The sequence below is a fragment of the Ambystoma mexicanum genome, chromosome 1p, assembly GCF_040938575.1.
Source record: "Ambystoma mexicanum isolate Mex_15411 chromosome 1p, UKY_AmexF1_1, whole genome shotgun sequence".
NCBI classification, from domain to species: Eukaryota; Metazoa; Chordata; class Amphibia; order Caudata; family Ambystomatidae; genus Ambystoma; species Ambystoma mexicanum.
Genome location: NC_090921.1, coordinates 1,160,992,634 through 1,161,018,173, shown reverse-complemented (window position 1 = coordinate 1,161,018,173; position 25,540 = coordinate 1,160,992,634). Strand labels below are relative to the sequence as shown.

The 25,540-nt window shown below is 47.4% G+C and overlaps 1 protein-coding gene across 1 annotated transcript in view; it reads left to right on the top strand.

Annotated features, from left to right (window-relative positions):
• The first annotated feature begins 11,914 nt into the window (after window positions 1-11,914).
• The window catches only part of LOC138450587 (neural cell adhesion molecule 1-like), a 34,288-nt gene continuing 20,662 nt past the window's right edge, over window positions 11,915-25,540 (top strand). Inside the window, exon 1 of the mRNA XM_069604846.1 lies at window positions 11,915-12,299. Within this exon, the coding sequence (XP_069460947.1) occupies window positions 12,248-12,299 (52 nt within the window). The 5' untranslated portion in view covers window positions 11,915-12,247. The remainder of the gene's footprint in view (window positions 12,300-25,540) is intronic.

Sequence of the window (25,540 nt, the reverse complement as noted above, 5' to 3'; positions counted from 1 at the left end):
TTGGTAAGAGATCAGAAGGCAAAGACCTTTTGTCTCAAGAACAGGGCTTGGTCTCCTTAAGGTAGGCTTGCTTGTGTACAATCACTTCTGAAATGTTGCCCTTAAAAGAAGGGGTCTCCTACCCCTTCTTAGATTGACTTTGAAACAGACACCTAGGAAAGAATTTGTTGCACCTTGTTGGGAAAGTTGATCTTTCAAAAGCTCTCTGCCGGAGGTAAAGGCTTAGTGTCCAAGGCAGATGCAAGCTCTACTCCCTAACCATCTCCAGGGCACATTGGGGTGTCCTGCTGCTGGAGCAAGACCTTCCTTTTTGGCAGACACAAAGATACACAGGATCTCAGCATGCAGTTGTGTGGCAGCCTCCCCCATGGTGGGAGCCAGATAACAAGGACTAATCATATCCTTGAGTGCCTGAATTGGAACTCACAGCATCCTGAAAGCCAAGATAGTCAAGATTCCTGTATTTTTACTGTAGAGCCACTTTAGGCCATGATTCAAGCTCGTTGGACCCAGTCAAACTAACAGAACCCTCTGGTGCGGCCTGTAGCAATCACCCGATCTTTGAACCACTGTCTTGTGCCTTTTAACTAGTTTGCAGTTGCACCATGCTGCCAGTGAGTGCACTGATGCCCCGGCTATAACAAGAAGCTCATTGCATCTTTTCGTACCGCCTTTTGAACCGTCAGTATCTTCATTACTGATCTTTATAGTCAGGCAACCAGAACATGGGGTCTCCATAAAAAGGCGACCTTTGAAGCCTGTACTGAACCGCTCGACCCAAACTGCACTTCTAGTCACCCGCATCTTTGCCATCAAACCAACTGTCAAACCGAGCCTGGTGACACTTACGAGCCGCACTCCATTGAGAATCCTTTTCGAACCGCAGTTAAATTCAGCTAGCTGTTGTTGCATCCCTCGCTGAGTCCGTCACCTGTTTGGCTTGAACCATCCGCTCATTACCAGACTTTCTCTCAAACTGCTGGCAGCATTGTGTCACGCATCACACGAATAAGTGGATACCAAATGACTCGAACCGGCTTGACATCTATTTGCTGCTTAGTCAAACCACACTTTGGATCATCAGGATCACAGTTTCAAACCATCACTGTACCTCGATTTGAAATGCTGGAGTGTCACACATGAGCGCTAACAAGCAGTAACTAAGTCTCGAACCAGAACTGATTGTCATATAGACCCTAGTGGGCCAATTGTACTGCATTGCTCGAGTGCCACCTGTGAAGGCATCATGAAGTAGACACAGAAAACGGAATAAAGTTTGGGCTATAAACTTTTATTAACTTATAAAGAGGGTTGCAAAAGGCCTAACTTGCCTTATGCTAGAGTGGGATTTTCCTACCTAAATTAAATTCTCTTGACCAAAGTGTCTGGCGCCCTCTCATTGTACTTTACTCTTGCATCCAGGTTTTCTTTTCACAACCATTAATTTATTTCAGTAATACTTAATAATATCTGCTTGACTTTTGGCAATGCTTGATTGACTCTAAGCAACGCTGTTTGCCTCTTCACAATGTTCATTTAGTTCAAGACAATGCTTTTTCAACTCTTCCTTCATTCAATTTAATGGTTTATATTTGCCTCTTTAACAGTTTGTCACCCTTTCTCGGACCTCTAACATAGTCAAGTTTTCTTAGCTGCCTTTGTGCAATTGACATGCCCCGGGGCCTTATGGGCAGACTCACAGATTTCCATTCGCTTGTCTGTCGTTTTCCTTACGGCACTGGAAAACCCCTTTCGGTTCTCGCTGCTTAGCGCCACCTTTCCATGGCCTCTGGTTTCCTTCCGAAGGACTTCGCCTCACCTTGCTGCCTTCCTTGGAGCACCAGTAAGCACTGTTCTCGCTGGTCTGCAGCTGCAAACACCAAGGGAGCTTCCCTATGCTCACGGCGTCTCTGCAGTGTTCCATAATGCTGGTTCCACTTCACACGGCTTACTTGCGCTCGACTTGGCTTCTCTCCGGTTTCCACACCTCTACTGCTGCAGCTCCAGGTCTCCACTTCTCGTTCCGTGTCCCGCCGTGTTCCAAAGAGGAAGGAGTCCTCTTCTTGCTATTGTGTCCGAATTTTTAAAGTTCCTGGCATCTATTAAGGTTTCAGAAAGACTATACCGCTCCTTGTCAAACAGTCTTTCTTCCGTATTTGATGCCTCTTCCTTCTCCCAATACCAAAGTGATGTCTGTGTGTAAGAGTCAATAAAGAGAGAATTTCTGACTGTTTTCTCTCTTCATTGTCCCAGTACCTGAATGGTGTTTACTAGGAGATGATTTACTGGAAAGATTGGGAAGCGACTGGTAATAGCCTACAAAGGCCTGGGAGATATTGGATTCATTAGAAAAGGGAAATGGGGGATACTGTGTCTCACCAAGGGTGCTTCACCCACACTCCCCAAGTCTCCTCCACCCAGGCGATCCTCCCTCGCCTATCTACCCCCAGGGTCAGGGAGGAGGATATATTGGGGAAAGAATTGAGGATGCCCTCAGATTCCTCACAGACTGTGAAACTGCTCTGAACTACTGTTTCAAATCAGCTTGATACCCGCTCCACACTTGGGAATACACGAACCACTGCACCCAAACTTGGCTGGGCCGGCTCACACAGTACCAAGAAGCCTGGCTCAATGCTGTTGAACTGTTAAGAACTCGGAAAGGTGTCTGCTAACTGCTCCTTGGTCCACCTTTGGCACCTAGAGACTTTGATCACTTTTAATCCCGTTTTGCACCAGAACATACCCTTTTTACAATCATTGTGGTTATTACCCATCTATCGCCCCATGTCATTACCTAGAGTGGTATGTCTTGTTATCTTTTACATATTTTCTGTTCTTTCCACAGGGATGGGTTTTGTGTAAAATTTTTCTAATAGGTTAATATTGCAGATGGTGTTTTCAATTAAATATATATCATTTTGTAGACCCTTGATTTGACATTCCCGTTATTTTGTACTGTTGTACTGTTTGGGGAGCTACTCAATCACATCCACACCCCTCTTGAGAGTATAGCCTTTCCACAGCCCATGTTACCACAAAAGGTGACTGAGGTGTATCTCATAACTGTGTCTGTTCTACCTGTATGGCATTTATGATCACTCTTGTTTTGTAGCAGTTTGAGGGGTTAGTAGGTGCCTTAGCCACTACTCACCCTTCTACTCAAGCGGGGAAGAGGTCATTTTGTCACATCCGCCTTCTATCCATTTCTGGAGTACTCGATAAGCGTTGTGAATACCAACATGTGTTTCGGGAGAAACGGGAACAAGTTTTCTATGTTCATCGATCAAAGGACTGTGCCATTGACACACACCCAGGGGCCCAGAGGCCCTTCAGTATACTTTGTCCCTTTTGAGAAACATGCTCTGCAAGACCAGTAATGGGCCAACCTGAAGACTGGTAGTTGCCTCATTGTTTTTTGTGACCAAGAAATACGCTACACAACTGAGACCTTACCTTGACTATTATGTATTTAACAATATTACCATGACAGAAATGCACCCATGTCCCCTTATTTCTGATATTCTGGAGGCATTCTGGTGGGCTTCCATTTTTACTAAGCATGATCTATGAGGGCTTTACCACCTAATCTGGATTAAACCCAGAAATGATTAGCAGACAGTGTTTCATCAACCTTGCGGACACTTACGACATTGCAATATGTCCTTCAGTTTGCTGAGGTGCCCTCAGTCTTGCACTGGTTTATAGACTGGGTTTCTCTTTTTGAATCTCCTTTTAAACTCTTTAATCATGTACTTGGATGAAATGTTGCTATTCTCAAGGTCTCTGACAGAGTATGTGCTTCATGTAAAACAGGTGTTGCTAAACCACCTATGCGAAAACCACCTCTTTGCTAAATCTGAGGAGGGTGCTTTGAATAAGCCCTTGGTTGCTTATTGATATTGTTCTGTCTGCCGAAGGAGTTGCCATGGATCTCCAGAAGGTGCCACCTATTATGGATTGGCCAGCTCCTCAAATCTTTAAGGAAACCTAATTTTCCCTGAGCTTATATAATGTCTGTCTGAGATTTATTTCCCCCAATTGTGGAACTGTATGACATATAAATTTACTTTTTGATCAAGGGAATTCATTTTTACCAGAATAAGGTTAAACAACTGAAATGAATCAGGAGTAAGGCTCGTACAAAGAGGAATTGGGATTGTTTCTACAGATTTTTATTAAAGTAAAAAGAGGGTTGGGAAAAGATCTATCTCGCCCAATCACTAGGAGGGGGTTCCCTGCCTCAACAACTCTAAAGGATGTCAGGGCCAGAATTTCCAAAAATAAAGAGTTCTCCATCCTATGTCCAAAATCCTATCTGCGCCCTTACATGCTAAAGAATATAAATTGCAAATGATATAGGGCCTCATATCGGGTTGGGTAGTATTCCGGCGGTAAATCTATTCAACTGAATTACCGTTGCCACCACTTGGTCTGGCAGAAGTACTGCCAGATTACAAGTGGTGGTGGCGGTGTATATCCCAATTTTGATGAGTCCATAGGAGTCTATGGGGCTTTTTTGGAAGAATTACTGCAGCAATAATTCTGCCGTGGTAATGCCGCCGATTTTGCCACTTCTTCAGTGAAGAGTTGGAGGATTCACCTCCAGCATATTGCCAGAGGTTAAGATTCATTCTAAATCTTCCAGCATCACCTCTTTGTTTTTGCTTTGTCACCCCCAGTGGGACGGGTATTCCCAGATGTGGGTCCCGTGCCTACTGGCCCTAGAAACCCAAGCTACTCGTCATTGATGAGGCCCAACAAGGCTGAAACATGTCTAGGGATGCTTGTGGTCTCGTGCAGAGGGATGTGACCAAGCAGTTCAGGCTGGACTGCCCCTTTTGGGGTTTGGCCAAGTCTGATTTTCATATGGTCTTTCCCCTTCTGTAATGGCTTGGCAGGTGAAGAACGATGGTCTGGAGCGATGCCCAGATTAATGCTAGAGGTTAAGATTAATTCTAAACATGCCAGGCATCACCTCATTGTTTTAGGTGAATCCTCCACTCCAGGGCCATAGTCATAGTATGGCAGAGCGGGAACATTGACGGTAATTCCATTACCGCCAAGTTTTTCTCACTTAGTCTTTAAACTAGCCATCTATAGGATGTTTCCATGTTCCAGCACAAATTTCCAAAGGTGCAAACAAAATAAACACAAGATCAAAGTTGCACAAAGTTCCACAATTCTCAGAGGGGGCATGGTGTCCCCTCCCTCTGAGTTTGCCAGCATCCTCAAAGATCACAATCACAGTTCTTTTCCTCTCGAAATGCAATGTGTCCAATGCCGCAAATCCCCTAGATTTCACACACTCAAGGGGTTCCTTCTCCTTGATTTCCATACTTTGTTCACCTTCTTAGCCCAGGAGTATGGCTCCCTTCCCCTGGGATTCCCAATTTCAAGAGGCTCTCTTCCTCTACAGGAATTTCACAGTCTATTTGTAATTGCCTGTATACTCTCCTGCCAGGACTTTCATGACGTTCACTTTAAGTTTTGTGTGCGGGTCCCAGACTTGCAACAGGTTGCCTGGTATACTTTCCTGCAAGGGCTTTCTTCACATGCAGCAATTCAATTGACTCAGGTATTGGGCCTCCGACCCCTTTTAATTGATCTAATTCTCAATTATATCCGGTGTCCAGGCTCCCTTGCCCAGGTATGCCCTGTGAATGTCTCTGCCCTTGCTCAGCATGCCGCACATGCTGCAAAGCGCCCCGGGGGCCCAACTCCATGATCTGGGCTAACCGGTGTGGTCTGGATGCTTCAGCCTTCTGTGTGGTATTCGGGCTCTCCAGCGGGGCACCTTCTACTTCTGCCGGCATCCCATCTGCACTCTGGTACTCGCCATGCCTGGGCCTTCTCTCGCAGCGCCTCCTACTGTAAGCCTTTGTGCGGCATACCCTTTTCCCTTCTGCTTCTTATGACAGTGTCGGAAGGATCTCTTCTGCTCTCTGCAGTCTCTGGCTTCCTTCTCGCTTCCTGACCCGAGTCGGGTAAACTGGAACTCTCTCTCCTTCGGGGTTCTGGGGGTTGTAAATGTATCAGCACCTATCGGATCCTTCCAACCACTAGACCATGACTATAGTTCTGCAGCATTAGTGCTCTGCATTAATCTCCTGCACAGCCTTGTCTCAGTTCTTTTGTAAAAAGAGTTAGAAAGAGCCCTACCGTCAGTGTAAAGTGGTTGGACTGGATCTATACCAAAATATGCCATATAAATTTAGGAATTTGGAGTGATGTCATACCCTGAGTGGAAGAGGGGATATCATGTTCCTGCCAGTGAGTCTCCTTGCCTCCCACGTGGGTCATCTCCCTGGTCCTCCCTCAGGCAGAGACCCCCAGGGTTGGGATCAGGTAGTAGCTATCCTTCCCTGGCCATATGGGAAGAGAGTTTCCCTGGCCAATCACACAACCTGTATAATGCTTTTACTATGTCCCCATATTGTGCCAACCATACAACACCAAGCCATTTGTTTTCAAAATGGATGCTTTCTTGGAATGTCCTATTGCTCTATGTTACAGGACCAGGGCCACGACACTGTTAGGATGGGATTTAGGGGTCCCCCTTTTTCTATCCCTTCTACATGTGCCTGGTTAGGTGAATTGAGTACAACCTTTTATTTCCCCATACCTGTTGTGCATACTGCTGGGCAGCCTATTTTTGTTTTCCCTAGGAAACTTCAGTTTCAATAACACCCGGCAGTGGAAGTGTGAGCGAGAAGCGGAACCACGAGAGAGGCAGCTAGAAAGTTGCAAATTCAGAACGAGCCATACACAGATCCAGCACCCCGTGCAACCCGGTGCAAGGAATGATGTCACCGAATGCAAGACGGTGAAATGGTCAACCTAGCAAGTCAGCGACCCCAACCTGCTACACACACCAAATAACTATATCCATTCTGGGGGCAGAACTGCAGAGCATTGTATTCAGCTTTACAGCCATCTCTATGTGGTTACCCACAAAGACAATACTCTTACCTGTGACTGGGCAACAAAGCAGTCCCCTTGTCAAACTGGCATCCCAAACACCCATACATGAACTGGGACATTGAATATGATTCTCACTGCAGCAGGCCGCTATTGACTAGAGCCGTAACACCTCCCCTGGGGAAAGGAAGGCATGGGCTAACTTGAGGTACCAGTCCAGGGAAAGACCCAATGAATAGTGAAGGGGGAGGACATAGAGGGGCATAGGACGCAAGAAGATGTGGGTTGTTGGCTGATGTCAAGGGAAGAGAAGGAGTACCAAAAGACCAAACTGAGTAAGAACAGCACAAGGGAGCATGGAGAACAATTGATGAATGTGTATACAAGGTGAGGTATTGGTAGGTAGGAGAATGTGGTGCTTGGGGATGAGAGTGCATGCACAGCCCTGTCAGGGGGTAGGGAGCCCAAACCCTAACAGCCATCTGGGTACTCAAGCGAGTGTGGGCAGGCCCCCTCCTCGCTCCTACTTACCTGCAAAGGCCAAAACAGGCTTATCACAGGAACCATGCATGCCGGAGCAGGGAGGAATGCCGGAAGCGGAGACCATCCCGCAGTAGACTGTGTAGCACCAAGAGCTGCAACGAGCAGCACAACACCAGCTGGAAGGAGGGAGGATGGGGCGACAATTCAAGCCAACACGGCACCCAGGAATGGAGCCGGCACATGAGGAGCACAACCTATTAAACCACCAGGGATAGGGCATATTAAAGAATTCCACTAAACCACCAGGGATACAAATGGACAAAGGCCTCCAGAGAGGCCTAAAAGAGTAACGGGTCCCTGTGAGCCATTACAGGCTCCAAAGCAGAAATGCAGTCCGACTGCCTAAGAAAAGGGGTGGTGTTTACAGTCCCTTAAGAGCCCTCCCCAGCCCTTCCCCTGTCACACTCCCTGGAGACAGGTAAGTCATTGGACAGAGTAATTAACCAATACTGGGAAGGGGTGGGGTATTGAAGAAGGTGTTTCTGAATGGTTCAGTTTAGGTTAGTTGGCTGAGGATAAAAGGCAGAGGAGGACGTTCAAGAGACCAGAGGAGGAGAGCGTGGCACGAGTCTTACACCACGGGCCAGTGCCACATGCACATACGTCACACAAACTTATGTCACATGCTTGTATGCCACACACTCTTATGTGACACACTTTTTCACCCCATGCTCTTATGCCACATGCTTTTACACCATGTACACCTACGAAGCTTGACCTCATGCCAAGCACACTCACACTACACACTCATACAGCACATGTGCTTATGTCACATAGTGTTATGCCCCATACACTTTTGCCACATGCACTTTCATGATACATTCTTATGCCACTTGCTTTTATGCCACACACTCTTGTGCCACGTGCTCTTCTGCCACATGCTCTTACAACACACTCTCTTACACCACACACTCCTATGCACAACACCCTTATGAAATGTGTATTTACACCATGCAAACTTATGCCACACTCTTACATCACACACTCTTATGCCATACACTCTTAGAGCACATGCGTTTACATCATGTGCTCTTATGCCAAACCTCTTACACACCACGCTCTTACACCACACATATTTACACAACACAATGCTATGCCATACACACTTGACACACACTCTTATGCAAAACAATGTTACACAACACCCACTTTCACCACATGCTCTTACACCAAGTGTTCCTATGTCACATGTTGTTATCCACACACTCTTACGCCACACACTTGTGCCATATGCTCTTATAGCACACACACTTATTGTATATGATATTATTTCACACACTCTTCAGCCACACACTCTTACACCTCATATACTTAAACCAGCCACTCTTATGCCACACACACATAAACCACACACACACACACACACACACACACACATACAAACACACATATGCCATGCGTGCTTACACCATCTGCACTTACACCACACACGTATTCCACACACTCTTACAATAAACACCTGTATGTCACAAACTCTTATGCCACACAATCTTATGCCATACACTCTTGTGCAACACACTATTATGCCTCACACATGTATGCCACATGTTCTGACACCACATACACTTACGGTACCCAGTGTTATGCCACATGCTCTTATGCCAGACAATCACACTCTTACACCTCTTCATTTATGCCACACACACTTATGCACACACACACTTAGGTGTCATGATGCCTACCTCCAAGGAGCCAGGTCCGACCCAGCAACCCCAGAGGCAGGCATCATTTCCCCCAGGGGAGTGCCAGCGGGCCCAAGCTGGGGCCCTTTGGACTCAGTCCTGGCGCCTTAGGCGCCAGGCTCATGTTGGACCTCTGTCCTGGCGCCTTAGGCGCCAGGCTCATAAAGCTCGACATGTGTTCAAGTGTTTTAATGTGCACTTACCTGATGCAGACCATGCTGCCACATCCAGGCCCTTTTGACGCCTGAATAGGAACTACTTTACCTGTGGGACTACTTTCCACCCGGGTGTGGTCGGGGAAGGATACATACCTGATCGGAGGAAGGATACACACTTGGAACTTCTTCCAAAGCTGTTTAAACCACACCCGATCAGCAACTCATGCTTCGCGTTGTTCTGCTCCTCGCAGCTGGACGCTCACCGTGTCAGCTCCTGCATCTGGACTTCAGCCACGCCTGTCAACATCCTGGGTCACCTGCAAAGGGAGACAAGAGACCTACCAGCTAATCTGCAACACGGAGACATCACCGACGATCCTGAAAGGGAAGACATCATTTTTAAAAGCATTTCGTTACGATCGCTGCAGCGCTGCATTTCACTCACCTTTCCTGGGTTCCTCCATCTTCAGCAGCGATCATCCAGATACACAGCCACTTCCCAGAGCCTAGAGAAAAAGACAAGAATAAGAGGTGAGAGAAGGAAGGGAATAAGACTTACCTGTTGGGTCATTCCCATTTCATTTCGGGTCTTGCTGCTTCCAAGCAGGACCCCAGCCCCTATGGGGAAAAAAGACAAAGACATTAGATGAGCGAATGCAAAAACATTACCTGAGCGCTCATCTAGGACTTACCAGATCTTTACTGGAACTGCACGTTTCACTTCGGGTCGGCGCCATATCTCCGGCATTCCGAAACCCCGGCCCCTATGGGGAAAAGACATCAACATCAGCGCTTTGTTGCAAGAAGTCTCCAAAGGAATCTTCATTCATCACCTGAAAAAAGACAATGAACATTATTATTTAAAGCTTGAACTTTTGAACTTGCAACAGAACTTTTACAGCGCCTTACCAGTATGATCAAGCTTACCTGAACTCCCATCCAACCTCAATCCAGTGAAGTAACTGGGTTCAACGCGCCCCTGCGTCAGAAGCAGGATGGAGAGCTCGTCCTTTCAGACCCTAAGGTGAGACTTCACAGGGAATCGTGGAAGGGTATCGTGGAGGGTTGGAAGAGAGTGGGAGGCTTGAGCATAACTCAGTCAGTAGGTAATACTCCCTTTTCACGCACAGGGGAATATTCCTGCGAGCCGGAGAAGCCAGAGTAGAGGGCCCTTCCTGTCCATCTTCAGAGTCCTGCGCTTCACCATTGAAGAAGCATCAGCACTCGAAGCCAGACCTGCGCCTCCGTGGGAATCAGGTGAGCGTTACATTAGGCTACACACATATTTATGTGACACACACTCACATGCCATACACCCTCAGGATATACTCTTCCATGACATACACTCACACAACATACACGTATATACCATACACACTTATGCAATACAGCCAACACTCATACACCAGACACCCATATTCCAGACAGTCACATACCAAACACTCATACACCACTGATATGCCAAAGACTCATATGCTATACAATATATGCCATTGTTATATGCCACACATTGATATGATGTACTCATATACCATACACTCACATGCGACATAATAAGACGACATAAACACATCTGTTGAAGGGTAAAGCTGTCCACCATTTGATGAATTAATATCAGCCTAGTCAACTAGTAGTCTGAAGAAACTTAGATGGGTGAATTAATAATGGTAGTGGACTGGATAAGGCAGGGGGAAGTAATGAAGCGTGATTTCCTCTGGCGTATTCATCTAAGCTTATCCAACTTCTTAGGAATGAAGAATCCCTCATGTTGTGATACTCAAAGGCCAGATTACAGAATCGTTGCACACGTGCAAGTGCACAGGTGCAAGGGCAAAGTTGCACGGTATTAGGACTATTCAATGTCATTGTATTTTCCCTTGTTCCCTCCCTTGCCTTGAAGCGCTTTGAAACACATTGCGTACAGGCGCTATATAAATAAACTATCATATCATGTCATATTCATGCCGGTTCTCTGGTAAACTGATGTTAGTTGAGCCGGATAGGGGAGGCAGCAGGCTGCAGGTGCGTGAAGCACTCCCCCTGGCCACTTAACATAGGAGGGAATGTGCACATTAGACGCGCTAATGCCATTACCTGGCACAAGCAGATACGCTATCGCCAGGGTTGGATGAACTTTCCAAACGTATTGATTCATGTATAGAAATGGGAAGAGGTAGATGGGAATGTCTTGTGGCAAGGAGATAGATAGATGGGCGGGTGCCTGGATGGGTGGGTAGATAGATGGATAGATGAAGAGATAGGTAGATAGAGAAAGAGATAGAGAGAGAAAGAGGGGGAGAGAGAAAGAGGGGGAGAGAGACAGAGAGAGAGGGGGGGCGGGGTGAAGCAGACAGACAGCTGTCTCTGCGGCTTCTCATGGGTAAAGACCTCTGTCCGGAGATATTGTGTTTGTCCAAAGATAAAAGGTCACGGACAAGTTTCAGAAGCGCCCCTCCCTGGCCTCCTCTTCCTCCCAGCCCCACCCTCTACTGCTCGTCGCCTCGCAGGCTGTCCCTGAAGGAGACGGGAGGGGGCCAGGGCTGGCGCCAGAAATAAAGTTACTGAAGTGGTGAACGTGCAGAGATCCGGGGGGTGATAAGCGGGGCAGGAAGCGGCAATGGGGGCAGACCCCGGAGAGAAGGGAATAAAAGGCCCACTTGGGAAGAGGAGAGACATCCACAGCCCCGAGCCGCTCCCGACCTCGGAAAGAGCTTGCTCATCTTTGGGAAAACCTCTCATTTGCAGACAGAGACCTCCACAAAGGCCAGAACCATCCCGAACGGACAGAGGCGCCGCGTATTGCAGCCGATACATCTGGCAGGACCGAGGCCCTGTGGAGAGCGGAGATTCCGTGAGCTCGCTGCAGGGAGCCTCAGCAGTGGACAGCGCCTCTCCTCCTCCGGCCTCCACCCGAGCCCAGAGCCCTTCTTCCAGCGGGAGGCGATGGCAGCTGCCGGACGGGCCCTCGCCGCCTTCCTCGTCATGACTTTCTCGGGTAAGCGGGCACCCAGGGCGGACGTTACTGCAGAGGACTCCAGGGGACGCTAGTGGCGAGCATGGCAGTGTCAGAGGAGTGGGGAGGGAAGGAGAACAATGCAAACAAGGCAAGGCTCCACGTCAATGCCGACCAGGGTATCGGAGAAAAAGGGGTCAACACCGGGGCAGTTAACAATTGCACTGCTGGCAAGACTCATCGCCAAAGCCGACCAGGGTATCGGAGAAAAAGGGATGAACACCAGGGCAGTTAACCATTGCACTGCTGGCAAGGCTCAACGTCAATGCCGACCAGGGTATCGGAGAAAAAGGGGTCAACGCCAGGGCAGTTAACCATTTTACTGCTGGCAAGGCTCATCGCCAAAGCCGACCAGGGTATCGGAGAAAAAGGGATGAACGCCGGGGCAGTTAACCATTGCACTGCTGGCAAGGCTCAATGTCAATGCCGACCAGGGTATCGGAGAAAAAGGGGTCAACGCCGGGGCAATTAACCATTGCACTGCTGGCAAGGCTCAACGTCAATGCCGACCAGGGTATCGGAGAAAAAGGGGTCAACGCCGGGGCAATTAAGCATTGCACTGCTGGCAAGGCTCAACGTCAATGCCGACCAGGGTATCGGAGAAAAAGGGGTCAACGCCGGGGCAGTTAACCATTGCACTGCTGGCAAGGCTCCACGCCAATGCCGACCAGGGTATCGGAGAAAAAGGGGTCAACGCCGGGGCAGTTAACCATTGCACTGCTGGCAAGGCTCCACGCCAATGCCGACCAGGGTATCGGAGAAAAAGGCGTCAACACCAGGGCAGTTAACCATTGCACGTCAATGCCGACCAGGGTATCAGAGAAAAAGGGGTCAACACCAGGGCAGTTAACATTGCACTGCTGGCAAGGCTCAACGTCAATGCCGACCAGGGTATCGGAGAAAATGGGGTCAAAACCAGGGCAGTTAACCATTGCACTGCTGGCAAGGCTCAACGTCAATGCCGACCAGGGTATCGGAGAAAAAGGGGTCAACACCAGGGCAGTTAACCATTGCACTGCTGGCAAGGCTCCATGCCAATGCCGATCAGGGTATCGGAGAAAAAGGGGTCAACACCAGGGCAGTTAACCATTGCACTGCTGGCAAGGCTCAACGCCAATGCCGACAAGGGTATCTGAGAAAAAGGGGTCAACACCAGGGCAGTTAGGGGTCAACGCCAGGGCAGTTAACCATTGCACTGCTTAAGGCTCCACGCCATTGCTGCCCGGGGCTCCAGAGAAGAATTGGCATCCTCCAGTGCTGCCGACTATTGCACTGCTGACAAGGAACACACCAAGGGATGGCCACTGCACAGGAGACACGGATAGGCTGCAAACCAGCGGGTACCCTGGCATGCCAGTCAACGAAGGCTACTACTATCCATTAATTCCACTGGTGACGATGGGCGCCGCTCTAACTTGAGACACTGGTCACCTCCTGAGCTGAATCCTGTCCTCGTCTCGGGAAGGGGAGCCGAAGCTCGTGTTAGACTCTGACGTGCTCCAATCTCTTACCCCGACTCTCTTGTTATATGTCTATGTGTCTACGCACATGTAGAGGCAGGGCACTTCGTGTGTGCGTGTGCATGCATTTCTATGGCCAGTCACATTCACCACTCCTGGCAGGTGTGCATTTCTATGGATGTTAGAAGCGCCCCTCTTGCCAGTGTAAATATGTCGATGGTAAGTGATGCGCAACCCTCCTGGCAGCATTGACATCTCTATGGTCAGTAGGCGCTCCTCCTGTCAGTGCGTGTATGTTCGTTGGCGTTCAGAGGCACCTCTCTTAACGGTGTGTGGTATACACTTGCACGTGGCCAGAAAGACGCACCTCTCCAGCTTGCGGGTTTTAATGATGTATTACTTTTGCTCTATGCAACGATTTGTATTTTTCTTTAGGAACAAAGCATCATAAATACGTGCAGATACACCGATAATCAATTATGAACTATTAGTGGTCTAGAAATATCGCCTGTTAACAAAGTCAATGATGTAATACATATATAAAAAGGCACTACTTCAGAGTGGGTTGCCCGCAAGGTGCACCTCTCTTGTAAATGCACACAGCCTGTTCCTACTTGCAGCGCGAGACAGCGCCCCTTTCTGGGAATTCATGTCAAAGGCCGGTCAGACACATGTCCTGCCGGCGCATGTATATCAATGGTAAGCTTCAGGCATGTCTCCACTCAGTAAAGACAGGTTGGTAATAATTAAGAGGTACCCCTCCGGCCGGGGCATCTATTCCTAAAGTCAGTTCCAGGCACCTCTCCTGGGGCTGCATTCTTGAGTTATACTGAAATTTTAAGGGGAACTGTGCCTGCCATGGTGTATATTTCTATAATCAGGTGTAGACATTTCTTATACCAAGTGTCTGCGTTATGGTCAGCTACAGGCATTTTTCATGTCAGCATATACGTATGTTATGATTAATTATACGCAACTCTCATGTCACGGGACATATCGGTGTGGTCGGTTACAGGCATCTCTATAGTCAGTGTAACTATCTGCACGGGAGGGAATAGATTTGTATGGTCAGTTACAGGCATCTCTCGTTATCGTTACAGTGCATATATGTCCGTGGTCAGGTACAGGCGTCTCTCATTGCAGTGCATATATGTCCGTGGTCAGGTACAGGCGTCTCTCATTGCAGTGCATATATGTCCGTGGTCATGTACAGGCGTCTCTCATTGCAGTGCATATATGTCGGTGGTCAGGTACAGGCGTCTCTCATTGCAGTGCATATATGTCTGTGGTCAGGTACAGGCGTCTCTCATTGCAGTGCATATATGTCCGTGGTCAGGTACAGGCGTCTCTCATTGCAGTGCATATATGTCCGTGGTCATGTACAGGCGTCTCTCATTGCAGTGCATATATGTCCGTGGTCAGGTACAGGCGTCTCTCATTGCAGTGCATATATGTCCGTGGTCAGGTACAGGCGTCTCTCATTGCAGTGCATATATGTCCGTGGTCAGGTACAGGCGTCTCTCATTGCAGTGCATATATGTCGGTGGTCAGGTACAGGCGTCTCTCATTGCAGTGCATATATGTCTGTGGTCAGGTACAGGCGTCTCTCATTGCAGTGCATATATGTCGGTGGTCAGGTACAGGCGTATCTCATTGCAGTGCATATATGTCCGTGGTCAGGTACAGGCGTCTCTCATTGCAGTGCATATATGTCCGTGGTCAGGTACAGGCGTCTCTCATTGCAGTGCATATATGTCCGTGGTCATGTACAGGCGTCTCTCATTGCAGTGCATATATGTCGGTGGTCAGGTACAGGCGTCTCTCATTGCAGTGCATATATGTCGGTGGTCAGGTACAGGCGTATCTCATTGCAGTGCATATATGTCCGTGGTCAGGTACAGGCGTCTCTCATTGCAGTGCTTATATGTCCGTGGTCAGGTACAGGCGTCTCTCATTGCAGTGCATATATGTCCGTGGTCATGTACAGGCGTCTCTCATTGCAGTGCATATATGTCCGTGGTCAGGTACAGGCGTCTCTCATTGCAGTGCATATATGTCCGTGGTCAGGTACAGGCGTCTCTCATTGCAGTGCATATATGTCGGTGGTGAGGTACAGGCGTCTCTCATTGCAGTGCATATATGTCTGTGGTCAGGTACAGGCGTCTCTCATTGCAGTGCATATATGTCGGTGGTCAGGTACAGGCGTATCTCATTGCAGTGCATATATGTCCGTGGTCAGGTACAGGCGTCTCTCATTGCAGTGCATATATGTCCGTGGTCAGGTACAGGCGTCTCTCATTGCAGTGCATATATGTCCGTGGTCATGTACAGGCGTCTCTCATTGCAGTGCATATATGTCAGTGGTCAGGTACAGGCGTCTCTCATTGCAGTGCATATATGTCCGTGGTCAGGTACAGGCGTCTCTCATTGCAGTGCATATATGTCCGTGGTCAGGTACAGGCGTCTCTCATTGCAGTGCATATATGTCCGTGGTCAGGTACAGGCGTCTCTCATTGCAGTGCATATATGTCCGTGGTCAGGTACAGGCGTCTCTCATTGCAGTGCATATATGTCCGTGGTCAGGTACAGGCGTCTCTCATTGCAGTGCATATATGTCGGTGGTCAGGTACAGGCGTCTCTCATTGCAGTGCATATATGTCTGTGGTCATGTACAGGCGTCTCTCATTGCAGTGCATATATGTCGGTGGTCAGGTACAGGCGTCTCTGCAGCTACACTGCACATGTCTCCAAAGTGGAGCTGGTGTGGAATGGTGTCAAATGGAGCAGAGCTGTTAATTTTTGTTAATCCCCAGCGGAATCACAGCAAAAGCCAGGGAGGGGCTTCTCACCTGCAGACACAGGATAAGGCAACGGGCGCTTTAACATCAAAGAGCATGGCGAGTGCCCAGACTCAATAAAACAATACGCAAACAGGCAATAAGCAAACAACAATTCCTTAATATAAAAGTGACGCCTTTAGTGGGTTTTATTAAGGTCCGCAGTTGTTAGGCACTCCCCAAAAGTGACTGAAGACGACTCTGTGTCACGGATGCGCCCTCATTAGCTGGCTTTTTCTCAAGGTATTTTCTAGAATATATATATATATATTTTTGCATTTATACAGTGATACCATTCCTCAGGTATCTGAGCGCTGCCTATTTCCCACGGTGTGTGATGCTCATTTATCGACCTCTGGAAGCACGAAGGGCTGAGTTTGGCGCTGCCAGGATACGCACCTGTGTCAGAACGCTCTGCACGATGTCAAGGCGAGCGCTCTACTCGCAGTGCCATCTGACCAGCTTGGAAGATGTGCGTGAATTCTTGTCGGCCTAGTCTTCTGAAAGACTAACATGACGGGGTTGAGGAGTTGGAAATTTGATTGGTGACAAAGTCTAATGTCAACTGATTTATATTTGGCCATATTTTGACACATTACATCAAACACCATAACACATCACTTAAGATGAATACTTTGCAGTTTGAGACACCAAGCGGCCTGGGATGTTCTAATATATGCCCTCTGTGAACTTAGTAGGCACACGTTTTTTGTTTGAAGACGTTTTAGCATATTAGGTCAAACTAAACGTTTTTCACGGGAAGCGTGTTTGGGAAGTAACACCTCCCCAAACAGAAGGGTTGAAGGTCTATAGATTGCCATAGCGTTATTAGGTTGGGGGTCATGCCCTTTTATTAAGTACATTTGAGGTTCGGTGGGGAAAGAATGAGGGCAGGAGAAGTTCAGAGTGGGCACCGAAAAAACTGTAAACCATGGGCAAAACGGTACACTTGACATAGAGGGAGAAGGTTGAATAGCTCTGTCCTGTTGGGGCAACACGTGATAGAAAGATAGAAGGAAGGAAATAAAGAAAGAAAGAAATAAAGAAAGAAATAATGAAAGAAAGAAAGAAAGAAAGAAAGAAAGAAAGAAAGAAAGAAAGAAAGAAAGAAAGATTGATTAAAACGTATACGTTCCTGAAAGTTAATTCTCTTACCCATGCCTTTCGTCCTGTCTGGGCAGCGATTTGGCACACACACTGCCCTCTCTCTGAAATATTTATTCTTTCGAAGCAATTGAAAGTCTTTCATTTCCGTAAAGTGATAGAATTCCCTGAGCCTGGCAGCGAGCAGCACGCGCGCCGCGTGTATCAGGAAACAGCTCGTTTCCGCGTCTTCATCAGCTGGGCCGTCGGACATGTCACTTTCTTGCTGTGAGAAAGACATGTCCAGAATTCTACACCTTCACCTGCTCCCCTCTGCCGCCACATAACGCCCAGTCAGGGGGAGCTCACTCGGGGTCCCCATTGCGCCTCTAGAGGTGTTCTGGACTCGAGGGGTCGCGTAGTTGCTCTTTGGTGAGGAAACCGGAGTTTCCAAGAACGGTCCTGTCCCTGGGACGATTTGCTTGATCCGGGCGGTACAGCCCTTCGGCGCGGCCGGTTCGGCGCAGGGATCTTTTGGCCCCAGCACGTTTCGGCGCGGTATAGTTCAAGGATTTTAATTGAATAAACCACATCAAAGTTTTAATACTGTCTCGAACCCTGGTCTGCAGGGTTGTGAGACCAACAAAGTAACCACTAGCTATAGAGATTTTATCAATCTTGCACGCGCCAGTTACTTCTTTTAACGTGGGTCATTCTGAATACGTTATGCCTAATATAAGCAGCTGTTGCAGATTATATCAACACGATTGCCATGTCCTTGTGGTTAACGGTTCATTCTCGCAGTTCTGCATGCCAGGGTTTGCGAATGCTCTAAAACTATATACATATATATTTTTTTAAATTAACATTGCAACTGCAATGCAATGTTAATTAAACTTGCGCCAAACTGCCCCTGCCAAACTGGCTCCTGCGGCAAAATGTCCATGCCAAACCGGCCTGCGCCGAGCCAGCAGCGCCAAAATGTCCAGCTCCGTGATCTGGGAGCCGCTTCTCTTCTACCACTGAAGTGGGGCTGTGACAAGGCATTGACGCACAGGCTTTTGTCAAGTATGGGCAGATACTAGAATTGGGGTGCAGTGCTTTACTGACGTTTGATAGGATCAGTGTTGTTATTGGGGTTCATTGTTGAAATGGGGAATGATGTTTGAGTTTCAGTCTGCATTTGATGAGGGGTCAGTGTTTAAGTGCAGTTCATTAATTGATTGGGTGTCGGGTTTGAGTGGGGGGGTTCTATGTGCAAATCAGATTCAGTGTTTGACTGCACTTTGGTGTATGGATTGGGTTTCTGTTTGGTTGGGTTTTAAGGTTTGAGTTGAGTTTTCCTGGGATTGGGGGAGGATGTCAAGTACTGTAGGTGTTCTTGTAAAGCGCCCTTCTGCCACTACTGGTGGCCTCGCTGCGGTTGATGTCTGAATGGCGTTCAGCTTCTGATCATGGCTGCTGTAGATATATCAGTCTTGGGTGATATGCTGTCTTTCCCTAAGATCGCTTCCCTAAACAAATGCTGAAATGTTGAAGCCCTTTTTGGAGTGAAGCTGGGCTATTTTTAGCCGTAATTTTGGGATAATAGTTTTTTTTTCCATGGGACTGTTGTTAGGTCTGATGGGAAACGTACATGGTCCCTTCAGAGCAGTGACAGAAGTGTACAAAAAGAAGTAGTGGAACTATGTTCCCTACCGGTCTGCACCCACTGCCCACAAACCCCATCACCACATCCCCTCCCACACACAATACACACCCCAAACACATGCAACTGCTGTTTAAGGGAATGTCCAGTGCATTGCACTGAAAGTGCAAGTTTCAACATCTTCCTACACTTCTATTTTAAAACGAAATCATTCCGGAACGGTTTCTTTTTAAAATAAAAGTATAGGAGCTGCAAAAGGTCATTTAAAAATGTAGAGGAGCAGCACTCCCGTCCGCTCCCGCTCACTTCGACCACTGCTTCAGAGGGAAATTCAGGGTCTGAAATGATCAGCCACTGAACTGATTAACACTCTTCCAGAGTTCATCACTTTCGTTTTCCTTAATATTCCTGTCTCTCTCTTTCCTTAAGAGCATTTCACCCACTTCTCTGTCTCTCTCTGTCTCTGTCTCTCTCTCTCTCTCTCTCTTTCTCTCTCTCTCTCTCTCTCTCTCTCTCTCTCTCTTTGTTTTCCCCTCTCTCTCTCTCCCAATGTTTGTTGTTTATAGAGACATTGCAAACTTGAGATTGCAGTGTTATTGGACTACGCATCCAATCCCCCCACCCCCACCCAGCTCACTTTCTTTCGCTGTCTTCATGCTTCTCTCCACCTTCCTGTAGCCGCCGCAGCCCCTTTAGGCCAAAGGATGGTACCTCCAGCTTTGTGAGGATCTTTGAGGAACCCACACTCCATCTTTTATATTTCTTGCTCTTCATTTCATCATAAAGAGCCACCTCCAGGGCTTCAGCATTATTCTGATAGCAACGTTCTGGGGCTGCCATAACACCCAGTGAGTGGGGGTTGGGGAGAATCCTGGGGGTGACGGGGTATCGTTTCATTATATCCAGTGGCTTTGGGTACTATGTGCGAGGAAGTTGAGGCTTGTGGGAGACACTAGGGTAGACCTCTGGGAGAAACAACTAGGGTTTCTGGCCTCTGCCCTCATCACCTTACAAACGTTGTTCACTGTCCAGGTGGGCATTGCCAAGATGGGCAACAGTCCCAACTGGCCACTGAGAACAGCACCTGAGCAAGTAAGGGCAAGCTAGAGTCAGGTTTGACGTGGCTCTCCGCCTGAAACCCAGCATACTAAACAAGGTGAAATGGGGGTCTAGGGTTTTCAGAGTTCAAGAAGCCCTTTCTCTGAACCAAAACGTGTTGGCTTACATTACCTTTAGTATGTAGCTTATGGTAATGTGTGGAGTCTCCAGACTATCGCCTTCCCTCATCCTCCATTCCCAGATCCGGAACGCTGGATCTCCCCTCCGGATAACATACTCCCAAGTGTCACCACCAAACCCATAGAAGCAGAATAATATTGAGGTCCTGGGTACTTCCGACCTACACAGATCAATCAATATCATAGGTTTCGCATCTGTCTCTCCTGCGTTCCCGTTTCCTTACGGGTTGATGCGCAGCATGGCCAACCAACATGGCAGAAGGGCTCTCTAGAAGACCATCTTACGTTAATCTCCATCAGTCTCTCTTTTGCATTGTCTCTCTTTGAATTACCACTCCAGCCTGCTACTTCCCTCCCTCCTGTTTTCTCTAGCCCCCGTCCTTCTGTCTCTCCGTCTTCCACTACTGTTCATAGATGCTTCATCCTTCTCTCTTTCTCTTACATGGCTTCTCCCTCTCTCTTTCTCTCTCTCCCTCCCTCATGCTGCACCTTTCCCTGGTTCTTCCACATCCCTTGATGGACAGAAACATTTGCAATCCAATACAGCAGCCCTTTGTGCTACCGCAGTCTGCACAATGTTGCATTTTGCCAGAAAGCTCCACTTGGACATAGTGTTCATAATTTGTTGAAAAATTAGAGAATTTACAGATTTTGAAGCAAACTCGACAAACGTTTCCCAAATAATTTCACATGTCAGTTGTCTTCGGAAATAGGCAACATTCAATGCACATATTTTGTCATACATAATTGGAAACATTATTGTAAACTTTGCTCTCGGTTCTTTAACTGAACACGTGCTGAATTTTGGGTGACATTCTTAAAAATCAAGTGGGCCCGAAGTCCATAGTTTGGCAGGTCAGCCGATAGGGAAATTGGGCGCCATCTTGGCAGATGCCTCAGCAACGCTGATTGTGATGTATTCAGGGCCTGTCTCTTTTTGCCGCAAAGCCTGCCATGTGTCAGGAGGCTCTGTACCAGCCGTCCTAGCTCTTCTGCAGTGCCGCGCCATCCTATTAGGAGATGTCCCTATTGGCCAGCCCAGCAACATGTACCTAGTCTTCTGTTGGTCTGTGAGCCCGCTCTTTATTTGTTGGACGGCATTTGCCCCAGAGCCAGGGCCTGCTTCCTGCGGGGGATGCAGAACAATACAGGAAGACATTGAAGTAAACAGAGGAAGCACGATCCATTAAACTTGTAATAACAACATCCCCCAAGATCAGAAACCCACCTTCTCCAGTGCCAAGATAAACCATCCCATCTGTCCCGAGCTATCTATAGTAACATCTATTTTAAGATGTCGCCATAGCCTCTTCTGACAAGCAGGTCCCTCGTGCCAGGAAAGACTATTTGGGGAAAAGAGAATGCTTTCATGCAAGGAGACCGTTTTTTTTATGTGTTACTTAATATCATGGTTTAGCATCTGCGATGCTGTCAAACAAGGGAAGTCAATTCTAGGAAGATAAAGGGATTTGCCCAAGATCACACAAAGCAGACAAGTAGCTAAACCGAGATTAGAACTGGTTATAGGATATAAATTACATCTAAAATCTCGCAGGTTGTTACTTAACTATTTAACCAGAAGGCAATTTATTTAATTTTCAAACCGTGTCATATATGAATGTATGCATCTCATGGCAACATTGTATTTGTTTTAGTGTGCTTAAATGTTATGCACACGTCTTTCTGGTGGCCTCAAACCAGAAAATATAGCTTTTTCTTAGCTCAGGCAGTGGGATTATTTTCAACTTGCTTGTGGCTTTGGTGAAGCATTTGTATGTCAAAAGCTTTGAAATCCCGAACCCGGCCTAATTTTTCTGCTATGAGCAGATGAAAAATGGGGCACATGCTGCGTGATGTGCCCAGCAACTGAGAAACTACTTAATTTCATATAGAGCCAAAAAATGCGTTTACATAGGGTCTTTGCAGTGCTGGAAATGGACACAATTTACTGGGGGAACTCCACCCCCCCCCGCCCTGAAGGCAGGGTGAGGGGAGGGGAGTGGCGATTGGCAGTGGTGTGGCGGTACTGGGGCAGGATTGTCAGTGTTGTGAGTGGGACTAGGGGCAGAGCTAAGTTTTGAATGTTGTGCATGTCGTGAATATAGGCTGCTGGCTGCTTTGCATAAAAACAAAGTGCATTTTGGGAACATAAGAATGACCACCAATTTATTAAACATGTCCGTGCTAGTAATTCACATGTTCATTCCTTCTGAGCATGCAATGCACACTTGGTATGGTGCTCATTTCCTCTCTCAGAATAGTCACTGTGACAGTAAAATGAGTGCAAAACATGAGACATATAGACAGCTTTGGACAGTTTCATTGATTGAGCTTGGGCTTGCATGCTGCAGGTCAGCCCCTGGCTCTTCAACATCTGTCTGACCTCTTTGGCCCTCCTGATCTCTACCTTCTCCTCACCCTTCCAGTGTTATGCAGATGACACCCAGCTCTCTTTCAGGCTAACCTGCACCTCTAACAATCTCTGCCTTATCACCAGCAATACTGAGATCCTTTTCATGTGGACCCCTTCTCCAGCCTTTCCTCTTTCACTCTGGCTGCCCTCCTTGCACCCTCACCAACTTCTAAGGCAAAAACCTTGGGGTGATCTTCAACTTTACTCTCTGCTTCTCTTCTCACATTACGGACCTTGCCAAGAAGGCCTATTTCCAGCCGCACCTCCTCAGAGGTATTCTGCCTTTTCTCACCTTCCCCCAGAAGCTCCCTGGGGGAACCAGGCCCTGGTTCTCTCTAGGTTGGACTACTGCGACAGCCCCTTTCTCTACTCTTTGCCCTCTTCAACTCATCCAGAACAGGACTGTGCGACTTATCCTTGGTCTCAAGCTCAGGGACAGCATCTCTCTGACAGTGAAATCCCTCCACTGGCTCCCGGTGGCTGCAAGGATCAAGTATAAAACCCTCTGCATTTTCCACAAGGCTTTCTGCGGCAGCGGCCCTTACTACCTTCAACACTCTCTTCCTAAGTACCTTCCTCTGAGAGCCCTTCTCTCATCCACTTCTAACTCTCTGCGAGTGAGTTGCTTCTCCAAATGGAAATTGGGGGGTAGAGCTCTCTCCTCTGCAGGTGCCTCCCTCTGGACAGGCCTCCCGGCCTCGCTCTGCCTTGAGCCGGACCGCCTTACGATCCACAAGCTCCTCAAGACCTACCTTTTCTACTCTTCTTTCTCGCTTCCTCTCCTCTGCTAACCTTCCCTTGCTCCTTCTCCGTCTGCTGACTCGCTGCCTGGCTGTCCTCTGACTCTTACAGGACACCAGCCTCCCCCCCGACCAGTCTCCCTGCACTTGCCACCTGGCCCTACTTGCACTGCCGCGTGGCTAACCTTGCACTCCTGGGCTGGGTTTGCCCCTTGTGGTCCCAGCCTTCCCTGCACGTAACACAGGGCCCTGCTGCTCTGGGTGCACTTGTCCCTGTACCCTCATCCACTGCACTTTCTTGATGAGCACTTGCATGATCTCAAAGACACAAGGCCTATTAAGATCGTTTGTCTTCTCCTCCCTTTATTCCCCACTCCCTTGCCGTGTTGCGCCTTGAAGCCCTTGTGTATATAGAAACATGTCAGAATATACTTAACACAGTTGTGGCATTTGGATTTTGAGAGACACCTGATGCCTCTTCAGATAATAATCACAATTCAATAAATATATTAAAATCACAAATGGAACTGTTTCAAATCAATTTACGAGATGCACAAATATTCATTCACCTGTCACTAAATGGATTTTAAAGTTGTTTGTACTGGATTCAGGTGCTGAACTAAAGGTTTTTATTTGGAAAACTGGACATCTATAAACATGTCAGACCATTAATAGGCACCCCTTTGTGCTTCACCTCAAATGAACATTCTGAAATGCATAACATGCTACCCTTTTCACTAAACTCGGAGCACACATATGTTCATATCATGAACCCACTTCCATATAGAAAGGCGCTGCTCTTCCCGTGTACAAGACAGCAAAGTCCACTTTTCATGCACCTTCAAAATGTATGCATAGAAAGGTGCAACATTGTACCTTTGTCAAATAACAACACATGCAGCCAAATGGTCATCTACTCAAATGCACTTCCACAAGAAGAAACCCTTCATGGTCAGGTCAATTATGACTCCATTGAACCACACCTAATAAGCACAAAAGTATAATATAAACACAACAGGTGCGCTGCTAAAATACATTTTCCAAGCAGCATCACAAATGGAAATTGCCATGAAATTGACAAAAATACCCGTTGTTTACAGCTATCTTTTTATGCAATAGCAATATTTTTCTGCAATACAAACTTTCCACATGTATCTTTTTGTCACATATTGACTTACTATTTAATTTGACTTTTTATCACAACAATACAACTTCAAAGTAATGACAACAAAGCAGAATCTTTCAAAATATAGATCTACTTTCTATTCACAAACATTGTGACATCACATTGCCATCTAACACATATACTAAAGGCAGCCCTGTTGCCTTTACCGATGCTTGCTTTCTTTCCACTGCACCGAACAGTTTTCCCAGTCCGTGTATTTTATACAGATCATTTCCATTAAAGCTGCAACATGATGCAGTCAAGTAAACCTTTTGCCTCACCTTTGACACCATACAAAGGGAGTGACGCAGCTAGCTGCCCTACTCCTCTTTTTAGGCTTTAAGGAAATAGCCCATCCTCTGTAAAGGACAAAATAGCTCTTTCTAGCAGAGTGACATCGCAGGCAGACAGCACAACTGCAGTGTAAGAGGCAATAGCTTTCTTGAAGATGGTGAGGTCACGTGTCATTTGTCAGATATTGTCATCCAATGGCAGGTGCTCCCATCATGCTCTGAGGCACTCATTTACAATTAAAATGGCATATACAACATATATCAGACATTGCAATTAAATACTATGTCATGGGTCTGCAACCTGCAGCTCTCCAGAGGTTTTGGACTACAACTTCCATGATCCCTC